This window comes from Falco rusticolus, chromosome 8 (assembly GCF_015220075.1).
Source record: "Falco rusticolus isolate bFalRus1 chromosome 8, bFalRus1.pri, whole genome shotgun sequence".
Classification (NCBI taxonomy): Eukaryota; Metazoa; Chordata; class Aves; order Falconiformes; family Falconidae; genus Falco; species Falco rusticolus.
The window spans coordinates 31,908,794-31,929,095 of NC_051194.1; the positions used below are offsets into that span (position 1 = coordinate 31,908,794).

A 20,302-nucleotide genomic window follows, 5' to 3' on the forward strand; every position below is an offset into this window, starting at 1 on the left:
GGGGTGGGGGGGAAGGAAAAGCATGTTTTGATTAGCTAGCCCCTTCCTCACAGACAGGGCTATACAATTTTTTAATATAAAATCAGCCACATTGTCTTAGTAATAAATGTGCAAGCAAGACATTCAGAGATGCTGAAATGAATGTTCAGCATGACAAATTGCTCGTACAGAAGACAGCTTGCAAGTTTTTTTCTGGATGGCAAAAACATTGTGATCAACCACATTTATCAATGTTTTCTTCTTTATTACATACACAATACTTACCTCTTCCAGGAGTTTCGTTTTTTGCAAAATCTGCTTATTCAGAGATGCCACCTTCCTTCTATGTTGCTGGGCAGCTCCAAGCCTTTCTGGTCGCTCCTCAGCAGAAAGCTCAGATTGCTAAAATAAGCAGTAAGAACAGCCTGTTGGACCTCATGCCGTAACTTTTTGCTTCTTCAATAGCTCAGGAAATGCCAAAGTAGAATAAACCTGTGATACTCCTTATCAAGAACTGTGTCACACTATCCAACAGAAAGAATGCATTCCTGATTTATCTCGCATCAAGATAAGGAAGTGGCTGAACAATTGAATTGGATCGCAAAGGTAACAGGTAAAGCAAGCTAAAAATGAAGTCAGGTGCCCTGAGACAGGTGGAAAAATACTACAGCATACTAGAAGAAACAAAGTTTTTGCATCCGTGCTGCAGTTAAACCTGGTAGAGTTCTTAAGTGGAAAATACAAAAACATGCTAAAACTATGTTAAGCAGTGGTATTTACTGACCTTGTTGAATCAGAGATGCTTCATACCCCAATAAGTAGATATATAGAACTATAGAAAGAATTGAAAGCCTTGAAAAATTGTATATTTGGATTCTGAAATACTAGTTTGGATGCATCTTTATGCTGAATGACAAGGACATACTTGGTGTGGTAGATACATTTAGCACTTCAAGCATTTTTTTTGTGCATGTGTGTGTGCTACTGACACCAGTCTCTGAAAACCACTCAATCCAGCACGCATTACCAAGAAAGTGTCTCAAATACATAATGAAGATAGCAATCTGGCTCCAGTCTCCTGTTCTCTCTGAATTGTGAAATGAAAGCTGCCAGAAGCATTCCTTACTGGGAATAGTATTTGTAATAGAAATTGTGTATTTGCTATAGACAAAAGAATGAGTGAAACTCAGTAATAGCTAGATGTCTAAGTGGTTATTTGCCTCAACAGTGTTTGTACCTTTTGGAAGTCCTCACTTTAATACTCCATCCATCTGTTTTGGTAATTTCCCTCATGCACTCTGACTTCTTTTTCCAGTTAATCCATTTTCCAATATTTCATTAGAAAAACTGTTAATTTTCAAGTATGTCAGGTGTCAATTTGCAGAGTCTGTCAAAGACTTCAATACCAAGTGCTTTTTGAACAATTATCAAATGTTGACAACCACTGCAATGTACAACCAGCAAAAATGTTACGGGAAGTACGAAATCCTCCTCACTCATATTTGCTCCTGGTATCCACTCTAGGCAGACGGGTAGAGCCAGTCTTCATTAACAGCTTAATTTTAAATAAAAATAAGAGGCAAAACCTGTCTTCCTCTTCTCCATTTCCTGTGTCATTCATATTGAAGAGCAGCTTAATGATTTGTTAGTTTTACATCCACAGCAAGAAAAGACCGACTCAGATATCTTAACCCAAGTCACATGGGTACTTTCCATTTGTTGGGAAAGAAAAAAAATGCCTCTAAGCAACATCTGTAACACCGAACTATTCAAGAAATACACATTCAGATTTACTTATTCCTCTAATTTAGTCGTCACATTCCCTCATCATGTCATGCATTCTAAGACTCCATCCTCCTCATCATATGATTAGCCTATCTAATATGCATAATGTGCAAATCAAGAAAACTGGAAATGCAAGAGAAAGAAACATAAGCTAAACCAATCTGAGACTGCTCTTGCAAAAATAGTAAAAATGCACACAGTACAGCTTTGGCATAAAGAAAGGTCACCTCTCAAAAAGTGGGCTGTTAAAACTTGCTTTCTGAAAATGGGAAATAACCATCACTGTAATACAGAGGTTTCTGCAGAAAAATCCTTTTGGTCTGCAAATGAAAAAACTAGGGTTAAGACTCACGCAGTCAAAGCAGGCTAAGGATCTGCTCTGCAGCAACACTACAAAGTTCCCAAGGAATTGGGTTCCAGTTTGTTGAGAAAAATGCATCTTTTAGCACAGAAGGAAGAAAGTACAAGTTACAGAAACTACTTTGCTTTTGACAGTATTGTTGTCACCTGGTCTCTTACTAGACCAAAACAGCCATTGCCTTTTGAACATAATTTAAGAAAGTCATATCTGAGCACCAGTGTCTCTGACTATTTAAGATCATCAGTTTGGTACTCTATCTCAAAACAAGAACTTCAGTTACATGTGACAAGAAGGGACACATGGATACATCCTTCAACTTCTCTGTTAACACACATTATCCCCCACTGCTGACAGGTGTAGACTCACTTCTGCACTCTTCCTGTTCCCCACAACTGCTCAAATGCCCTAAAAAATTTAGCCAAATCAAGCAAGTTAAACAAGAAGTGTTAATAGCCTTTTTCTATGACAGAATTTAAGTTAAAATGCCATAATAATTGTGCATAAGGATCACTGAACTATGGCAGCTCAAAAACTGCTAGCCAAAATAAATGGCTAATTCTAGACTTCAAGAGCCTGCCTCCCACTGTTGACATGTAGAAGTTTTAAATGGGAAGGAGGAAGGAAGGATATGCAAGTAATGTTATTCTTCGTAATGAGATACTCTCACACAAATCCGTGCTTATAGCACTTTCCAATAATTAATGATCTTTCTTTACAGAACTTCACATTCTTAAAAAAAGAGTCTGTACAAAAATACAAATTTTGCAGCAGTAGTAAATACAGTAATTAGTTGTGTTTGTATCTTCATGTTCAACCATTCTCCTTACTAGCAAATAGACTTCACAGGTTTAGATCTGTGACCAATTCCATCATTAGTTATAGTTAGTCCCCATCCCTGGCAGTGCCCGAGGCCAGGCTGGATGGGGCTTGGAGCAACCCGGGCTGGTGGAAGGTGTCCCTGCCCGTGGCGGCGGGGGTGGAATTAGGTGATCTTTAAGGTCCCTTCCAACCCAAACCGCTGTATAATAATTACCTCAGTTTGAGGTTCAGTCTCAAGCCCACAGGGGGTGTTGGGTAAAAAAAACCAAAATATCTCCAGCCTGTAGCAGTTCAGATTTGTTTTCAGTCAAGTTCCATGCAGATCTTTAGCAGTTATTTCAATGTAATTTGCTGTCATTTTTCCTTGATGCTTTCCCAAGACCCAGGAACCCAAAGATAAAAATCACTGCATATAACTTTATCTTTGAGGGTTTCCTCAAACCAAAAAAAAAAAAAAAAAAAATCTAATTTAATATCTTCCTTGAACAACAATCCCTAACCACACTAAATGGTTGAAATGCTCATTAGATGTTACTTCAACTGACTGTTTAAGGTGTAATAGTAATCTTTGATATAGGAGTACAGAAGTCAAATAATATTCTGAGTCAACTTCTCAAGACAGAAGCAACTTACAAACAGCATTTAGAACTGTTGTACAGGATTCTCCTTCAGGAATTTTTGAAGGGGGTAGTTTTGAGACAGCACTTCTCTAGTTTTAGTTGTTCTCTCATTTTACCAGGGAACACGCTTTCCTCCTATTCTACTCCTAGAAAAAAAACACTTGCTATTTATGAGTATACTTACAGATCCTCAGAGTAAGAATCCTTCCAACAAGCAAAATCAAAGCTACTTTGAATAACTGTCCTTAAAGCTGGTGACTAATAGACAGACAAAAGCCATGTCAATAATTTCTTGCCAGTATTTTTAGGAAGTGAGGAACAACACTGGTATCTGCCTTCCAGTTTGCCCAGCAAGTTAACAGCAGCAGAAAGGAGGGGAAAATGCAGAAAACTGTATGCACTGATCTTCTGCAAAAATGCCATCTTGTAAGAAAGGTCCTGGCACATACAACATCGAATCTAGAATTCTGTCTGACAGCTTTCTTCACTGGGCCCATGCCTTCTATTAGGACTGGTAGACAAAAAAGCACTGCTGTGTTCTTCAAACTATGTAGTTACAAGGGGTTAAAACTATTAGAACTATATCCAAACATTGCTAATGCTTCAATAAACTGTTTGATAACATCCTTAATTCTCATTTTTCTGGTGCATGAATACATACACAGAGATATACATTTTTTTTGGTCACATCTCATAGATTTGAAAAGCGATATATTTTTGGTTTGACTTGAATCAGTTCTTACTTTCCAGAGTATTAATCATTGTTCTACTATAATAGTCAAGGTCCTGCTGCCTTCTCTCAGAACAGAAGAAATGTAATGTTGAAATATGACCCTTGGGCTTCTGTTCTTCTAATCCTTTATAATGAAGAAAGGCCAAGAATTTGCTATAGACTCTGAGTTATAGGGTTTATCTCCCAAAAGGGAAAGCTCCATACCTCACATGTGTCAACAAAAAAGAAGAAATATGAGAAGACTACTGGACAAATAAGAGCGACCTATAACTCATACCTGGCAGTGATGTATTGTATGTATTAATTGCTTTAAAAGCCAGATTTTCTTTTCACAATACTGTAAAACCCATCTCAGTTGAACACCAGTAATGGAGATAATATGTACATTTAATTACCTTGACTTCTAAAAGCAACAAAGGTTTGGATTTGATGATACTATATTCAAAACTAGAGATCCATGGCATGACTGGGAATTGGAGCCCACTGCAAGTAAGATCCCAGTGTGGGATCAGAGCAGAGCAGCCTAGCTTCTTCTCTGAGCAGGCCCACAGAACTGTATTTTTGTACTTAACATTGAACATTTTAAAATGCATTAAGAATTTAGGCCTCTAGTTTGAACAGATATCAACTCAGGCTCTTTATTCATGAGAATGTTTAAGCAAGTGCTTAAACACTAACTACTCATGAATGCAATTCAGGAATATGTACTACCATACCAAAAGCTTGTGCATATTTGAATCTCATTAAAATACATTCCTGAATCCTGACTATGCTGCTATCCACAGCATACATGACACACTGTTGTTTCAAAAGAATCATGGCAATTAAGTTGGAAGCTTAAGGCCTAAATTAACAAGCTATCAAAAATGTCTCTGTAAAACACAATCAGGTAACACACTTACCTTTTCAGCGTATTCTGACACTATTTGCTTGATCTCATCTGACTGGAGTCCAACAATTTGACCAACTGTGCTTGCTGTCAATTTGCCCTGCAATTGTGTCAAGAAAATATTTGCGTTGTGGAATTGCCTATGCTTTTTCCATGGCAATTCCCCAAGCTCTAATTTTAACAAAAATATACAAAACCTTTGCGCTGGGTAAAAAAAAAAATAACATCTCTAATAATTTAAAAAAGAAACATTCCGCTCCCCCAAAACACTTCGCTGATGGAAATTTCTCACTTACAACCTTTTATCAAATTTGAATTCATATTTTCAAAAACTTCTAATTGTATTCTGTATACTGAATTTTGCATGCACGGTAATAAAAAAAAATATCACTATTAGACCACATTTTGAGCCAAATTATAACAAATGCAGATGGGTGAAACAATGCACCTTTCAAAGAATGCATGTCTAAAACCAATCTTCAAGTAGAACCGATTTCTACAGTGGATTTCAGTAGAAAGCATGTCAATCAACTTGGAGACTAGCCTAATTACTACCTTTTCTTCTGTGGCTTCAGCATAAACAGAAACAATGTTTAACAACTGAATTTCTTCCCAGTCCTGTCACCCAGAAATCAAAATGTAAGTATTTCCAAAATTACAGCAGCCTACAAGTTCCATTAACTACAACCAATTAAGAAAACAAGATACACACCCAGTATTTTCATTTTCTTAGACGAATGGTGTTTTGAAATATTTTCCAGTGCTTTGAAAAAACACACTGAAATATGTAAAATTTTCGTCCACTCTTGCCAGTAAAACGATTAGTCCTCTGGATATCTTCACAAGATAAGTAAAGTAAATCATACTGCATCTTATGTAGCTGCACTGTGACGTCTTTCCCCTGAAAATCTCTTTGTAGAAACCACTTGAATGAGGCACTTATTTATATTGCTTTTATCATCTCAAGGCAAATTATTAAGTCGTCAGCCTCATAAAAAATACTGTCTTCCCAATTAAGCCATCTTTTCTTGCACTCACTTCATGAAAATTTAAAATGCAGTCATTCCAAGACTTCAGACCACTAACCTGATTTTAGAAATAACTGCCATAATCAATCATAATTTAAACAAAGTTTTATCAGTTTTCACTGTTGTTTACCTCTTCTGTTGCCATTGCAGCCATTCCAGTCATCAGAGTTTTAATGCGAAGCTAGGACAAAACCACAAGGAATTACATATAACAACTTATCTTTCAATAATTAACTTACTTCAGCCTAGTGACAGGGGCACATATATGCAATTAGTATCATATCTGTATTGTAATGCATGTAATGAGACAGTAAATCTGTGCAAGTTAAAGAAGGGGGAGCTAAAGTTACCAAATTTTCCTTATAACAGTACAGGTTCACTCAAAAGTATTCAGCTCCTACCGTCAACTGAAAACTGACCTTTTAAAAATTCTCAGATTCAAAAAAAAAAAAGGCAAAACTTTTGGCACTAAAAATCAAAAAACATTTAATTTTACATATAATTTTCAGGTTCCATATTCTCCTGTGGGAAGCAACTCTCACTTCAGCTAAGCATGGAAGTTTTCCTTCTTACAGAGAATGACTGGGCAGTGATAATTGCTGTCCTCCCCCAAGTTAGTAACATCCATGCCTACTAGGTATGTGGCACACCTCTTCAGCGGCCTGAAGGTCATCTTCATCACAAGGCTCAGCTTTTCCTGCTGCTGCCAGCCCTGGAGGTAGTGCAATTTTTTTATCTTCAGCCTTTTAAAGAAAAAGAGAATATTATATCTAATTTCAGTATTCTAAAGTATGAATAAAAACAGCAAGGAGAAAATTGGTATATAGTTTTCTATTCTTAAGAATACATTTCAGCCTGGAACATCTTCACACTCCAATTCATGCCAACTGAAACGTAACCCTCATTAATTTCACAAGTATTCCAGCTGCTCAAGACAGTGTCTGGGACAAAGAATCCTTACTCTACAGCCACCTGACAACTACCAACCTCACAAGACAACTAGCTGCCCCAGAATGTGTTTGCTATACAGCAGAAAGCAGGTTGTTGTTGTTTTTTTTTTAACGTAAATCATTTTTTAATAATTTCAATATCGGTATAAAATCACCTAGTTCTGTCACATTTCATACTACTACACTAATGAGAACTGGTGACAGACACAATCAATTTCTAGGTCACTCTACTTCACCAGTAACCCGACTAATGACCATTTTTGCCTTACTGAAGACAACTCACACAAACATGATTATGACCATCTAATATATAATATTTCAAAGTCCATAATATTTTTTAAGAAACAAAATAAATTCTATGAACATGACTGCAGTCTGGTACTTACTTTTAGGGAACAAGAGGTATGCCTAGATTGGGAAACATCTCCACTTATAAAATCTGAATGCTAAATTTGTATGCAGAATACTGAGATAATGAAGAAAGGCAACCTTAATATACTCCATGTACTGCAGTGTCTGTGACATGTTTAATGCGTTTCTTCATTACCTCTGTCTGTAATAACTTGTAGCCAAAGTAATATCTGAACTGAAATAAAAAAAAACAAACCTGAAAACACTCTGACAAGGACATTTTATGATTCCATAATCATCAAAAGCACAGCAAGGATGCTGCTTTTCGAGAGGCACTATGATTTACTTATGGCATGGTATCATGTTTTTCTATCACATTAAATAACCTGTTATGTAACAAATGCCTACAAAATTTCTCCCAAGCTGAATGTTTTTTTTTTAAAAAAAAGAAAAGGAAAAACTCTTTAATGATCACATCATGAAACACCTAGTTAAAAGTCAGTCATTAGACAGGGTTTTTACCTTAGTGTAAGGTCATTACCTTACACTAAAAAACAAAGCAAAGCAACAAAACAAACACAACACCCAAACATCCTTCCTTCTAAGCGAAAAATCACACTTTCAAAATGGGATCTTTGCGTACTGATGAAGGAAATACTTTAAAAAATGAGACTGTAATCAACAGCATCCTTAATGGCATGCAGATTTTTAGTTTAAGTTAGCCATTTTTAAGAGCTGGCAATAATAGAAATTATAGCTGCTTATTCCATTGTATTCCTTTAAGAACTTACAGTAACCAGCACTTCAACAAAAACAATGTAATTCTTCCAGCAAGTTAAGTATTTAAAATTAGCATAATTTTTACCTGTTCTGTTTTTCCAGATTGTCTGCTAAATCCGTATCTCCTAAAAGAACAACAGTAACATTAAAGTAGTACATTGCTGTTTACGACTTACACAAACACAGAAAGTTTCTATCAGTTTTCCACATCAGAAATGCACCAACAGCCAGGTTCAGGTTAGTTTTGTCGTACTTCAAATAAATTAAACAAGCATGTACTGCAGCATATTTACAGAACAATTTCAGCTCCATCTACCCCTTCCATCACGATTTGTAAGTGTAGACTGTTCATTAAATATTGCCATGTAAAGCTCATGAAAGGGAAAAGCAGCGCTCTCTTTCCATTTGGAAGTTAATCCCAAGCCATTAGCTATGTACTACTGAATTCTGGAAAGACCTCAGGAAATTGCTAGTGCAATCTCTACTCCCCAAAAAAATTCATGCTTCTTGTGTGCTTTGACGAATCTGAAGCTTCTTTCTGAAGCATGGGATTCAGAGCTTTAAATATATACTCAAACTTCCTTACATCTGTTTTTCTGAGTGAGAGAAAAAAACCTGACATTTGAGCTATGTTGTTATTTTGGGAATTACCATCTTAAAGAAAAAACAGGTAGAAAGAAATCTTAGATATCAGCAAGCGAACATCTCACAAGGCACTAAACCCACCACGTACACAGATATGAAAAGTTAATCAGCAAGATCAGTTCTAACTCAGACCTACAACTGTTTAATTCCTTAACTACTGCAGGACTATTTATGAGCCTTTTATGGCTAAAAATTAAAAGTAATCCTAAGCAGGCGTACCAATTGTCACCAGTTCTCCATTTATTCCATACTTATACTTGGCAGGTATATTCAGTCGTATTTTACTACAGCATAACTCCCAAGTCTTCAAGAGTTCCCCAACATTAAAGTTCTCTCTGTACTTTAAAGCTTAGCAACACAAAGACTGCGGCAGAGCACTAACCTTCCACAGAATATGCACAAAGTTGTATTAGTATAGAAGCATTTGTAAGTAGCATTGCCGTTATCATTATCTCTTCTTGCTTTCTGTAGGAGCACAATTTTATTTTCACACAGAAATAACTGCATCCAAGTAATGAACTGCACTAGGACAGCAATAACAAAAACAACCATCAGCTGTATCAACAGAGAGCCCAGACACCTCCCAGGCTTAACATCTCACATCTGTTGTAGAAACTGACTGTACTTTGCTGAAAGCTGACAGGTAATGTGCAAAGCTGTGGCAATGAACGCCCTTTACTAAAACAGACTATGCAACTGTGTGGAAAGATGCTCACTGGCATCACTCCACTCTCAAGCCAGACCCTGGCCAACACCAGGCTACCACATCCGAGCTCCCTCGTGATAATCTCTAAGCTGGAGGCCACAAGATCAAAAACAAACTTAGAATGTGGCACTATCACCAGTTGGATCCGAGTAATGCTGCATTTGGCATCGGGACAGTGCAAGAGTCTTTGAACTCTTTGCCAATTTATCACTAGTTCACTGTAGACATACTATGTCCTTCATTAAGGGTTTCTTTCTCTACCAAAACACACAAAGCAGATATTTGTGTGTCTCACTACTGTCATTTTCTCAGATGTTCTTTATTTTTGCACTGTATCAAAAATAGTTTTCTGATCAAGGGTTTTATGCTTTGAGAATTCATTATTAAATCATTACCAGAATACATTGAAATCCTGCAATTATCCTATCATCTCCCACTTCTATCCAATCCACGTTAAGCCCTTCATATCAGATAACTCTAAATACTGTCCTTCCTCCGTTATCACCAATTTAAATAAATGCCCTTCAAACACAAAATACCTCTTCTTCCTTTGTTCTTCTGTAGTATTGCAGAGCCCTAGCAATTCACCTCAACACATACTGTCCTGAAGAGGGATTTTCCTTCCCAAAAGGTCACAAGTTCTTGGTCATCTTTCTTAATCCCAAACTGCTCCTCATATCTATGTACCAATGCACACGTATACAACAGAAGAGCAGTTCCCTGACATCTTCAACACCTCCTACTTCTCTGTTCTTACTGTACTTAAACTTTCCCCATCATCCATTTCCATTGTTTTTTATATTAAAAGATTTATGTTTTCCAGCAGAAATGAGCTTTACTTAGGTCTCAACCGTTGCACAGTACCTAAAACTAAAACAAATTCTGAGGCTCTACAGAAAACATCTTCTTTTTATTTCAATTTTCAAGCTGTATAGTGATTCCGAGTTTTACTTAAAAAAAACAAAACCCAAACCCAAGAAAACAACAAACGATTAAAATTACTCTAGAAAAATCATACACAAAAATTCCCTTAAACTGCACAAACTATTTTATACTCTTCTTGTTTGTTAGGAGAGGTCTATTGACACCAGTATGTAGTAATGACACTGAAACAGTACAAGAAACTATAAATAGGCAGGAGTACACCAGGACTTCATTTTTCCATATCTGCTCTTTGGACTCCAGTTGTGAGCACCTTGCTATACTTCAGGTAAGTGCACTGAACTGCACTCAAGGTGGAAGGAAGGGAAAAGTTCTACAGTTAACCACTTGTATATAAAGTTGATGCAGTGTCAGAAATGCTCTGCTGAGTAAAAGGACACCCAAGTGTCTGTTTCACTCCTTAGGAACACACAGAGGATTTCACCATACTTAACATCTTTCAGCTTATTTTCCATTACATTTGTCTACACTGCCCTCACAAAATATGATGATGAATGAAAGGGGAAGATTATAAGCAATCTGCAACCAGGACACTTGGCTCGTTTCAACTGCGTGTCAAGAAAAATGCACGAAAAGAGTAAAAGGAAGGTACTCAAAACAGTAACACAACAACAACAAAAATAATCTATGGCTTTGGGGGAGAAGCCATAGAAGACACAAAAATGAGTTCATGTGTCATTTGCACTAATTAAGAGCTCGGACAGCAGACAAGCTGTCCATATCACTAATCTATTAAAAGAAAACTGGAAATAGACACTAGAATCAGAAACTGTACCATTATTTTTAGGTGTTTAGAGAGCTCTCAATAAGCCAGACGGTCTTCCAAAAGTAATGGATAAATGGAAACCTTGGGAACATGGTCTCAGTATATGAAGTTTACAGAAAGCAAGACAAGAAAGCACTAAACCATGATTCAGCCTGCTGATGTAGCAACCACACAAGAACTACAAAAAAAAAAAAAAAAAAAAGAGAAAAAGCAATAACAACTTCAGCTCCTTCGCCCCCACCCCACTTTCTGGGGATTGCTTGCAAAGAGGCAATATTGGTTGGCAGACAGCACCTAGAAGCACCATTAATTTCAGCCATTTTTATGAAGCAAAGAACAACTTAAATAAACACACCCTACCAGCAGCATAAAGTCAGAACTTGGGCTCCCATTTTACAAAATATTGTTCACACACACGAGGACTGTCCAGTCCCTGAAGAATTTACAGGGTAAGCAAACAAGATCCAAAACCAAGGAGGAGTAAATCTGAAAGTTTGATTCTCAAGTAGTAGAAAAAAATCCCACGATCCAGATTTTATATGGTATGCTTCTAAATATACACAATACAAAACCCACAGACAATTAAATGAAGCCTTTCACACCTGCCGTATTCCAGAAGCGTAGCATGAACCTTTGATTCCTCATCTAGCAGTTCTTCAGCTCCCTTCTGACGTTTATATTTTCTTTGAGGCTTGTAAACCTCCTGTAAGACAGTGAAAAAATTCAGAGCTTGTAGAAGGCTTTTCTAAAATAAATGATGAATTGTTACCTAGAGTGATATATACCGCTCTTTGCTTTCCAACTCAATATACTTACCCAAATAAATATCCTTCACTTTCTCTTTTTGGAATTACAGGATAAAAATCTTACCAAATTTACTTCTGACCAATTTGCTATAGGACCCATCCTTCCAGGTTTAAAAAATAATAATAATTATAAATGGGTATTTAACAACAGACACTATTTCTTCAACCATCTCCTCCATCACATTTGAAAGAAAAGTAAAAAATAACACAATCAACACCTATTAAAAAAAAAAAAAAAAGACTTATGACTTAGCTGATAAAACCAGCATCTAGAAATGTTACCTCTTTTGCGAGTTAATGCTATTTTTAATCTCTGATTAAATAACTAAATGTAATTAGTACCTACTCAATGATTACAGGTTACAGTGGAATTAAAGCAGATTTTATTGCAATTTAAGGAACAAAAATACCTTAAATAGTTAGGTACTAAAATCATTCAATTTCATGCTATCCCAGTGTGATCCTACAGCTGGACAACAGCTCATCAAATAAAACAAGGATTCACAAGTACTATTTTGCGCTGACAGAGCTACTTCCAATTTAAAAAACAAAAAACTGAAACAAGAGGACTGAGCCACTGTTCTAACTGTTAACACAGACACAACCATTACACTACAGTAAATATGGCCTATATTACCTTTTTTCTTCCTCCTCCCACATACAACAACTATGCCCCTATAGAAGTCTATTTAACAACATTAGGAAAATTATTCTACCTCAAGCACAAACAAAACAAAAAATAATCATAAGATTCTCAACTCTCCCCAAATTAGAAATTGGAACCAAGATAGCAAAACTAACTCCGAAGTAAATGCTGTTTGTTTGATGAAAGATTAGGGTGGCGTTAGTCTGTAATGCAACATTTCCGCTGCTGGAATAAAGATTTTGAGGTTAACTGAAGTCTAGTATTTAGTGCTATCCTGCTAGCAAAGATACTGGAAAAAACTAAACAAGAACCTGTGATCTCAATGGTATTCTTTTTACTTCAATTGATATTCTTTAAAAAGTGTCCCCCTTAAACAATTAGATTACATTCTCTCATTTTTTTCTGAAATGAAATTCCAGCACTCATCACAGCAGAGAAAAAAAACTTTTTCATCACCGTTAAATAATCAGCATCAAAAAAGGAACACCCCCCTCTCTTTTTCATTCATGTATTTTAAATGCTTTGAGGAACAGGCTCAGAAAACATCCCTTACAAAAACAAATGTCGAAACCAAAGCCTGGGCTTTCCATATACACATTTAACTTCAGAAAATTCTATTCACATTGGACAAAAGATTTAATGCAAGAAGTTGCAAAGATTCTGAAAGAAAATAAAAAAGGTATTTTTTTTTTGCTTGATCTGGCTTTTGGTACAACACAAACTATTATTTTCAACAAGCAGTTCCTGTACCATAACATTGCCAAAATAACTTTCAATCTTTTTCAAAGACATGTAATCCCAAAGCAAAGACCTCAAACAAGTGAAAATAGATGGTATTCCTTGGCAAGTTTCTCCTGAATTTGTCAGTTACCCTTTGCAATTTTTCCTTCATTTCTAATCTCAATTTCTGTCATCCTTGTTTCCAGCTATTAAGTCTTGCTACATTTTTGACTGTCACATGAAAAAGCATTGTATGATCCAGAATCTCCCACAAGATGTACTATGGAAAAGCAACACAAGTCGTAAAAACAATTGTAGCTTTTATGATGGCATTCTATATTATACCTGTGCTATATAAAGCATAGGCATCATACCATAAACATTAGTCTTGGCATCAGATAATTGATTAGTCAAACAAAACCACTGAAAGATAATCTGAATTCACTAGGCAGTCACCTTTCAGCAGCAGTAGTTGTTATTCCAATAACCATTACCAGTATTAATATTCCCTTTTCTAACCTTTAGGCCTGATCATGACCATAAATCTCACTGCACTGTCCCCTTGAGAAGAGAAGGGTAGATCCTTAGACCAAACTTATAATAATGAATTCAAGCAACAGACCAGTCTTTCACTCTTGCTGCTTCTTTTAGGAAAGTGGCTTTCTCTTCTAATTCCAGTGCATAATGATTTCAAGGTGACTTGCAGAAGAGCTTTCATCTAATGGCCCACCTTCTTCTTACAGTTCCTACAGACAGACAGGAAAGCTTGAAAATTCACTCCATGTGTTCTAGACTGCAGTCATGCCTTGGTGCCTTAAGAGATCTCATGAACTAATCTTCAGTAAAGAAGATCAGGTGCTGTAGAAGATGCAATCCTGACACAGCTCATATATTTAAGAGGGAGGTGTGTCTAATGATATCCTCAGCAGTGATGAACCAACGTGAAAACTTTATCTTCCATGAAGATGCACCTAAAAAACTAGAAATCTGTGATCCAGAGGAGAAGACAGAATATACCTTTTCCAACTCTGCACATAGATCCAAACTGGGGCGAGCAGCCAGCACGTTCAAAGGCAGGAGAGCTATTCAGAGATCCTTAGACAGGCTAGCTGAATGGTGCAAAATACTATCAAACTTTGAAGATCTTGTTTTCCTTGCTTTGCATTATCAGTTTCATTCTTGGACCCTGAACATGGAACTATTCCCTTAGCTGCAGAAGTAGACAAATACTGCGTATCCGATTCTAGGACCATGACCTATGAATTTTAAAATAACAACCCTAACATACTGGGCAAGTGGAAACCCACTCACTAGCTTCAACCAGCCAAGAAATACCTGATCTGACATACATATACCTGCTTCACCTTTGCCATGGCATTCTCTTCAAACTCCAAAAAGCAATTTCAGAAAACATGCAGGTAGATATGCAAAGGGAGCTCAACCAAGCACCCCAGGACTTTGGACAAGCAACTTGAATGGACCTGACATTTACTAGGTACCTGCATACTAAAAGTAGATTGCATTCCTTCTTTTTAGGCAAGCTGTCCCAAACAAATGCGTTAATGTCACAGAAAAAATAAAAAATCAAATTATTAGACTATAAAAACTGAGACTTGAAACCCCCTCTGCTCCTCAGCAATCAAAAGGGATCCCTTAATCATTGTTAATCAAGTATCTTCCCTATTTTTTTAAATGACATTAAAAATTCTAGGTACTGGTGCCTCCTAACAGCATTGTGACTACTTTGTCTCTTCAGTGACAAGGCTGGTATCAGCCACCTGGATACCGAACGTTTAGTGCTATTTAAGGACAATGCAGGCAGAAAATGGACACACTTTGCCACACTTGAAAAACTAGGACAATTACTCTGAAAATTGAAAATGGGCATGTCAAGAGCTACTTGATACAACACGCATTTGGAATTTGCTTTCTTACACAGGTTTGCATTCTCTCTCAATGTAAAGGGTTATACAGGTGCACAAACAAAACAATAATATCCATTTACAAGGGGAGCTAACTTGTAAAATGGAAAAGAGATCTCACTGAAAAGACAAGTACTGCTCACTGGAGTACAGACTCATCATAAACCTGCTAATAATTAAAAACAACCCAACCAAACCATGGGGAACAACACTTAAGAGACTGTAATTGAAATTTTCAAAGCAAGAGTAATTATTGAAATAGATTAACAAGGGCTTTGCATTGGTCATTACCTGGAGACTTCCACAGCAATGTTTTTCTATAAACATGCACTGTAATTCAACCACATATATTAGGCTCAGCAGCACTCAAACTGCTAATACAGGAAAAACTGCCTCCAAAACATGACAAATGGTAAGATTACTTGTCTGGTCCATTATGCTATCATATAGCTTGGTATGCTGGCACTTAACACCTCCATCCATGGACAAAGAGTTTAGGGTGTCTGGCTAGAGCTCCCTGAAGTAGCATTGGTTTTCTCAAAAGAGAAGGGTTTCACCATCTATCAATCAGCCTTGGAAGTGTCCCATTCAAAGCATACCCAGATTTCTCATCCCATCTCAAATGCTGGCCTGTGAATTTATCAAGATGGTCCAAAAAACCCAAAAAGATAGCAAGCTGTTAAAGAGTCAGAAACGGCAAACTGACAGTCCCAAGCAGACAGCAATTACAGAGAAAGCAAGGACAGAAACTCAAGTTGCTAGCTAGGTATATGAAAACAGGTATGAGACAGTCATATAGCCTATGTATTTTACATGTCACTCCTTGTAGCCTTCATGAATAAGCTTTCAAAAAATATAAACAAACCATTTATCCAAGAGTTATCTCCCTCTTCAGATGAAGATCTCACAAGTGATACCACCTTTCCCAACCAACATTTGCTACTTGAAGAAAACATTTCTAAAGTAGGGTATTTTCACTGCTAATTACAAGTAGTAAAAAAGACAAGTTCTGAAATGCAGACGTTTAAATTGCCATTTTGTTTAATTTCAAGATAAACAGTCCAACTGCTAATAGCTACAGTCTGCTGAGGGTTTAACAACCTATAGGCTACTTTGTTACTTTTGTTTTGACAGGGTGGAACTTCACACTCTATGCAGGCAGTTGACAGAGTTTACCTATTCGGACAGTACACACCTAAATGTTTTTTAATCTGGTATGTTGGCATTTGAGACCTGTTCTAAGAATGAAGGTCAATATGTAACTTAATTGGGACCTTCTCATGAGAGAACTCAGGACTGGCTACATTAAACAAAATTAACCACTGCCATTTTATTACTGAAACCACTTGCTTCTTGATCATAAAAATCTAACATACTTACACAGATATCAGTAACTGCTTTGACAGCTTTCTCTTTTCTTTGCATAAATTCATCATCCTGCAAGACATTAACAGAGGTGATTAAAAATACTAGCAACAGAGATTACATCTTAACCACTGTAATGCATTTAGCAAACAAAGTTGTCAAATAGTTTCTGAGCTGCCCAATTATTTGGTGAATATGATTCCCTGTAACACAGAAAAATATTTCCTTCTCTCATCAGATAAGTAGCTAGGTCTTGTAAAAGGGTACCTACCTATTTAAAACTGTATCCAGATCAGCAGTCCTTCTGCTCTCTGCTCACACAGTACCTGACAGAAATGCAATCCCAGCCCACTACCAGGATCTCCAATCATTACTACACTATGAAGAAATGAGATTGGGATGGGCTTAATGTGGAAAAGAGAAGTTTCCCCTACTTTTATTTATTTTCTAAGCACTAAAAATAATAATAAAAAAACCCCAAATAAAATCCAAACCATCCCAAGCATCTTTCACAGTATTAGGGATATCACCTTTAATGTTGTTACTGAATTAGAGACAAAACGTGGGTTCTAGGTTTAAAATATGGAATTGCCCTGGGATATGCACCAACAAAACTAATGACTTTACACTACAGACACAAATCCAAGCTCGTTCCAGCTCTCCCCCTACACCAAGGAAACCTCACAACATTAGTGCAGAATAGGAAGAAGAGAGGATCACAACACTGTTCTAAGCATTTAGTTTCAAAGGGGACAGCATTTGACTATTTGACCACTACAATTCTAGATAAAACTGTACATCTCACTCCTCTGGCAATCATGTTTTACGGAGACAAAACTGTCCCTCTGTCTTTCCCCAAGATCAGTTTTTGAATGAAGTTTTTCAGGAATCTAGTTTTCAAGAACAAATTTTGGGGCTTGGATACAGGGAGACGAGCTCACTTTGAGCACTCCAAAACAAAACCCAAGTTACAGAGCATTAACAGTGCACCAATTCTCATTTAGTTAGATCAGCTTCTCCATAGCATGCTGGGTGTTTTCAAACACATTTCATGTAGCTCCAGTCACATGGTTAGCCTGGATAGAGCTCTGTGCAGTGTATATGCACTCCAGAAGCAAGCTACCTGGCAAGCCAAAGTGACAGAGAAGTAGTAAATACTGCAGAAAAATTAGGGTAACTATTAAGCAGAAGTTAACCAGTATCTATGAATGTACATGGATTGCTCTAGGGCTGATTAACAAAATGATAGCAAATGCAACTCTGGTATATTGTGCCAATTTCAGAGCTGTGAAGCTGGTATGGATGTGAGCATTGCAACAACTAGCTTATCTTACCTCTGGTAACCTATGAGTTTTTTCAAACTGCGATATAGAGTAAGAACGGATATAGTCTCCCATTTCTTCCCTTGTTTCTATTGCACGTTTCACCAGCCACTGGGAAAAAAAACAAAGTTTCTATCATTGGAAAGGAGAAGAGTAACAGCAGCAAACATCAAACTACTACATAAATATTTTAATACATGATAAAAATCTAAAAGCACATTTTAAGCACGGAGGAACATTTATTTGTAAACACGGTAACTCTGGGACCTACTCCTAACAAAACTATTCAGCATTGGCTACTTTTACAAAGTTTGCTCTTCTATGTAATAAAAACCTCAGTAGAGCAATCAGATAATGTGTAAGCTAGGAAACCACATGGCTTTTCTTATAATTAAAGATTTACATATAAAAACCTAAATATTCTTCATCCTGTTGAACTATATTGAACCATACAAACCTTGACGAGCCATACTGTTCACACTACAGTGGGATTCAACAGTCCAAAGAAGATCAAACTGCCTTCCCTTCTACGCTCCTTAGGGCAGAACCTAGTATCCCAAAAACATTCCTGAATGTTATTTGTAACTAGTATTGCAAAGTTGTTATTTTGTTGCCTGATATCCTCTTTATTTAGCTTGCACTGTAACTTCTGAATTGCTTTTATATTCTAATTAATTTCTTACAGTAAGTATGGAAAGAAAATTCCATTGCAAATTTCAACTGTTAGGAATTCATAGTGGAAAAATTCACTTATAAAAAAACCCATATGAAATCTTCACAAGCATAAGTGAACTTCATTGGAATTTTGCCAAATGCATGCTGTAATCCAAGTATCTTCAATAAAATCATTCCAAAAAGGAAAATGAAGAGCATCTGTGGAATAGAGATGGATGTGGGCCACTTTAAACATTCTTCTTTTAGCTTGCACCTTTAAGGAGGAAACAAAAAAAAATACACTGCCTCCCCAAATAAGCCCCAAAACCTTACAATGCCCTCCCAAGAATCTGAGTTGCATAAACCCTATATCCTAGCAGAAGTCTACTAAAGCTAAAATTTCACCACACTATGTAGTCATATTATCTGTAATACTCACTGTTATTCCTTGTTAAACATTAATAACGTTGTTATCAAAATACAGAAAAATACACAACAGTAGTTGGCAAAACAAAGGAATGTTAATTTTCTGCCTTTTTTGTTTTCATCTATCCCATGGAATAGCCAGCACACCTCACCAGACCAAGAGCTCAGCTGTACCAGCCTGCACAACATACATCCTATTCTACATTCAAAAACTGCAGAACGTTATTGTACTCTAAAAGCTATCCACGTTGTCCTTCTGAGCAGGCCATACTGAATAAATAATGAATCTCTCAGTTCTAGGAAGCATAGGATTGACAGCACATATACAAAACTGCTATTATACTCTACATGCATACAGGTTCATCCTGCTCTACTCCAGAGAGGCTCTTGGGAGCCTGTTTTACACAAATAGTCCAGGTGGCTTTTATACAGTCTGTGGGCTATGGTACAGTCACCCTTCCACAGAGCAAGCCTGAACTGCTCACAGCACCCATCTCTGTCGGTCTGAGCAGGAGGAGATGGGCTGGAGCCCTGCTGGAAGGTGAAGCAATTGGAAGTTGAACAGAAAATGTTCTGGGCTCTCAGTGCCAAGAGCCAACACTGAATCTGTCTTGTATCATTAGTCCATTATGCTCTGACGGAAGACACCACATGGAACATGACCTCATCTCATTAATCTTGGCTGTACCCCAGGTAGAAGCTATTACAGCTAGGTTATATGCATTGCTATGAAATTTTCCTACTATATATCACTACTGTCTTCAAAACCTACAGCTCCACTGTGAAAAGACCTATCTTCAAGCCCATGAAGTGTTCAAGAACCACCACATGCCTGTATAAGAAGATTCTTCTGATGTTTATAAGACCACACAAAAAGCCACAAATATTGAAGTAGATTTTAAATAACATTGGAGAAGATAAATCCTGTGGGCTGTTGACAGCCAGTGCAGGAGGTCACATAAGAGATCAGATCAATCTTGTCATCCAAGTCTGAACCAGCAACCGTTTTCTGCGATATAACCATGAACCCCCGGAAACTGAGGGGAAGATGATGACAACAAGAAAGATGAAAATGCAGACTACTGAT

General features: G+C 37.0%; 1 protein-coding gene across 3 annotated transcripts in view; it reads right to left on the reverse strand.

The window, feature by feature from the left end:
* The window catches only part of CCDC93 (coiled-coil domain containing 93), a 51,284-nt gene that overhangs the window by 23,132 nt on the left and 7,850 nt on the right, over positions 1-20,302 (reverse strand). For all 3 annotated transcript variants that reach the window (XM_037397125.1, XM_037397123.1, XM_037397124.1), the window contains 8 exons: positions 18,148-18,246; positions 16,829-16,885; positions 11,957-12,057; positions 8,381-8,420; positions 6,865-6,957; positions 6,345-6,395; positions 5,200-5,286; positions 265-381 (listed from right to left, as the gene is read on the reverse strand). In XM_037397125.1, coding sequence (XP_037253022.1) covers positions 265-381; positions 5,200-5,286; positions 6,345-6,395; positions 6,865-6,957; positions 8,381-8,420; positions 11,957-12,057; positions 16,829-16,885; positions 18,148-18,246 — 645 coding nt within the window. The remainder of the gene's footprint in view (positions 1-264; positions 382-5,199; positions 5,287-6,344; positions 6,396-6,864; positions 6,958-8,380; positions 8,421-11,956; positions 12,058-16,828; positions 16,886-18,147; positions 18,247-20,302) is intronic.